Source organism: Dioscorea cayenensis, chromosome 17 (genome assembly GCF_009730915.1).
Source record: "Dioscorea cayenensis subsp. rotundata cultivar TDr96_F1 chromosome 17, TDr96_F1_v2_PseudoChromosome.rev07_lg8_w22 25.fasta, whole genome shotgun sequence".
Classification (NCBI taxonomy): Eukaryota; Viridiplantae; Streptophyta; class Magnoliopsida; order Dioscoreales; family Dioscoreaceae; genus Dioscorea; species Dioscorea cayenensis.
In genome coordinates this window covers 1182153-1185451 of record NC_052487.1, presented here as the reverse complement: position 1 = coordinate 1185451, position 3299 = coordinate 1182153, and the positions used below count along the sequence as shown (strand labels likewise).

The following is a 3299-nucleotide window of genomic DNA, read 5'->3' as shown; positions in this document are numbered from 1 at the left end:
AAACTCCCTTTTTCGAACTGGTGTTCACTGACCAAGTCATCATCCCAGATAGCGAGAAGGCAATTCATTGTCATCTCAGAGAAGTAGGGATGACGTTCCAATTACTCAATGACTTACCAATAACCATAAGTAAAAATATGGAGAAGGGCTTGTTGACGGTGTTCGAACCACTAGGTATGTCCATCTCGGACTGGAACTCGTTGTTCTGGATCACCCATGCTGGAGGGCGTGCTATTTTTGATAGGATCCAAGAGAAACTAAGGCTGAAGCCTGAGAAGCTAAAATCCACGCGTCACATGATGAGTGAGTATGGGAACATGCTCTTCAGTACATGGTGACAGCAAAAAATAATGTTGTAAGGAACCTGTAGATCAAGGGAAAGGAATAGAAGAGAAGAAGAAGAGAGGAGAATGAGAGGAGGAAAGAAGATTCGAGAGAAAAAGAAGGATAATTTGGCCAAAGATGCCCTCCCTTTCGTTCCTCATTCCACTTATATGCAAATAATTACAAATTGTAACAGAATTGAAACAAACTAATGACCTGGCATTTCTGCCAAAACCTTGTGCAGAACAATCACAACCTTCTCGATTAACCTCTCTCCTAATTACATCATTCATCATTACTATGTAATTAATCATTCAACTAATCTCGAATTCATCCCATCACATAGTCTTCATACAAGTTGGGTCTCTTTTCATTATTCGGGCGCACACTTCTTCTCACAGCTGTGACATGCCCTGCTGGTGGAGTCTGGGATGTTTAACGCCTGTGCATCAAATAATTTATGTAAAACTTGACATGAATGAAACATGCCACATTCATAAAAACCGAATAAAATTAGCGGAGTTGTGGAGTCAAAAAAGCACAAGCTGGGTCCATGCTTCTCATCTATCTTCTTTAACTTTAATATTTTATGGACTTCAATATATGAGAATAACCCAGCCAGTTTTCCGGATGTCTATACCAAGATATATATATATATATATGAATCTCTTCGGTTTGTTATTATCTTCATATATTGACATAAGGCCTTAAATTAACTGGAATAGATTACTGCTAATGATCTTTATTCAAAGTAGAGACACACATGCACAAGACAAACCCTTAATTAACAAAGACAAGACCACACTGTGTGCACCATATATGCACAGATGCCACTGCACGGGCTACAACAATTAGTTAATTAATGATTTCCATTTGAGATAAGGCCATTGGCCTTGAGAGGCGGTGCACGGAGGACAACAGTCTCCACGGTTAACCCTGGACCAAAGCCATGAAGCACCGCCAACGACCTTGGGGTCTATTGGTACACGGGTCGCCGATAGAGCTCTCACCGAGTGGTGAGAGTTCGATTCTCGGCTGAGGGCACATTTCTGGGAGTTGTGAATAGTGGTTGTGTACGGGTGGTTTCAGCGCCCACGTGAGCGCGGCCCCGTCCCCACTTGTTCCACCGAGGCTTGTGCACGTCCCTGGGTCTCTAGTGGGTTCGCCCCGCTCCTCTTTCCCAAAAAAGCCATGAAGCACCCCCCATTCAAGTCCTTCTCCGGCAGTGGGTAGCCCTTCCGCCATTGAGCGCTTCCTCATCTCATCCATGGCGAAAAACACACAGCAGCTGACCATGTTCCCATACTCACTCATCACGTGACGCGTGGCTTTTAGCTTCTCAGGCTTCAGCCTTAGTTTCTCTTGGATCCTATCAAAAATAGCACGCCCTCCAGCATGGGTGATCCAGAACAACGAGTTCCAGTCCGAGATGGACATACCTAGTGGTTCGAACACCTTCAACAAGCCCTTCTCCATATTTTTACTTATGGTTATTGGTAAGTCACTGAGTAATTGGAACGTCATCCCTACTTCTCTGAGCTGACAATGAATTTCCTTCTCGCTATCTGGGATGATGACTTGGTCAGTGAACACCAGTTCAAAAAAGGGAGTTTCCATTCCGGGAATGGGGTTTGCTCCAACCACTGCTGCAGCAGATCCATCTCCAAAGATAGCTTGCGCTATGAGGCAATCCATGTGCACATCGTCAGTCCCACGGAACCTGATGACCGTCATCTCCGAGCACACGACTAGCACACGGGCGTTCTGATTGTTTTCTGCGAGATCCTTAGCTATTCGTAATGCTGTGCCGCCGGCATAGCATCCCAAGCAGTAGAACATAATTCTTTTAGTGGACAATGGAAGGCCGAGGAGTTTGACGAGCTGGAAGTCAGCGCCCGGCATATCAACACCGCTATTGCTGCAGAAGATAAGGTGAGTAATATCTGAGAGTGGACGTCCCCATTCCTCCAAAGCTTTAACCGCTGCCTTTGCTCCAAGCTTTGGCACCTCTTCCACCAATATATCTTGGCGAGTGTCTAGTGAGTTCTCTTCCATGAATGAACATAGGTTCGGCTTTTGCTTAAGTATCTCCTCTGTCAAGAAAAAGTGCCTCTTCTTGATCATCGACCTCTCACCTTTATCCATCAATTGTATACTTTGCTGTTAATTAATTAATTTCACCACCATTGCTCTCATGCAAATGCAGGTGTTTAAAATTATATAATGGATACACATGTCTTAATTTCAAGGAAATGACTACAAACAAAATGGTGATTATCTTTTCAAAGTTAATGATTTGGTTTTGGATGTAAAATTTGTTTGCTCACATTCTGGAATTTGTTTGTTTACGTGGCTTCACTTTTCTAAGTATTCTTAGCTCGTGCAAAAGGTGTTGAAAAGGTGTATATATATATATATATATATATTGCTTTATGCCACCACGGCACCATCTTTGCATGCATTGATTGATAATGATAAGCAATTATAAGAAAGGATGATCACAAGAGTGTACTTACATATTCGTTTGAATTTTTCCTTTAGCTCAACCCTGTGCTCATTATTGGTGATTCTAAAGTAGTAATCAGGGAAGTCGTCTTGATAGAAAACATTGGGAGGGTTAGCAGTGCCCAATGCTATGACACTTGCTAGGCCACCACCTTTGTTTGCCTTGTGATCATCAACTCCATTACTACCATTGTTCACCATTGTTGCTCTTTTGATGATCACTGCTTCAAGTTTTTATGTTTTGCAACTCAGACGGCTTCCCACCACTGCTGCTTTTATATAGTGGTTTCTATGCCAACCCTATCATTAAATATAATCAATATATTTATATATCCACATTTATTTCAAAAATATATATATATATATATATATAAAAATATAAAGGATCAATCAATTAGATGGAGGATCGATTGCTGATGTACTCAATCTATTATATTAAATCCCGGACTTGAGGAAAAACAAAATCATAT

General features: G+C 41.8%; 1 protein-coding gene across 1 annotated transcript; it reads right to left on the bottom strand.

Moving 5' to 3' along the window:
• Window positions 1–1095: 1095 nt before the first annotated feature.
• LOC120281377 (chalcone synthase-like) lies at window positions 1096–3040 on the bottom strand. The gene is made up of 3 exons (XM_039288220.1): window positions 2841–3040; window positions 1525–2459; window positions 1096–1300 (listed from the first exon to the last, which is right to left on the bottom strand). The coding sequence occupies exons 1-3, from the start codon at window positions 3028–3030 to the stop codon at window positions 1184–1186; spliced, it is 1242 nt and encodes a 413-aa protein (XP_039144154.1). The 5' UTR covers window positions 3031–3040; the 3' UTR covers window positions 1096–1183.
• Window positions 3041–3299: the final 259 nt, after the last annotated feature.

Coding starts and splice junctions, on each gene's coding strand:
- LOC120281377 (XM_039288220.1), bottom strand. CDS start 3,030: ATGGTGAACAATGGTAGTAATGGAGTTGATGATCACAAGGCAAACAAA. Junction 2,460..2,840: donor GGAAAAATTCAAACGAATAT/GTAAGTACACTC, acceptor TGATGGATAAAG/GTGAGAGGTCGATGATCAAG. Junction 1,301..1,524: donor GAGAAGGACTTGAATGGGGG/GTGCTTCATGGC, acceptor GTGTACCAATAG/ACCCCAAGGTCGTTGGCGGT.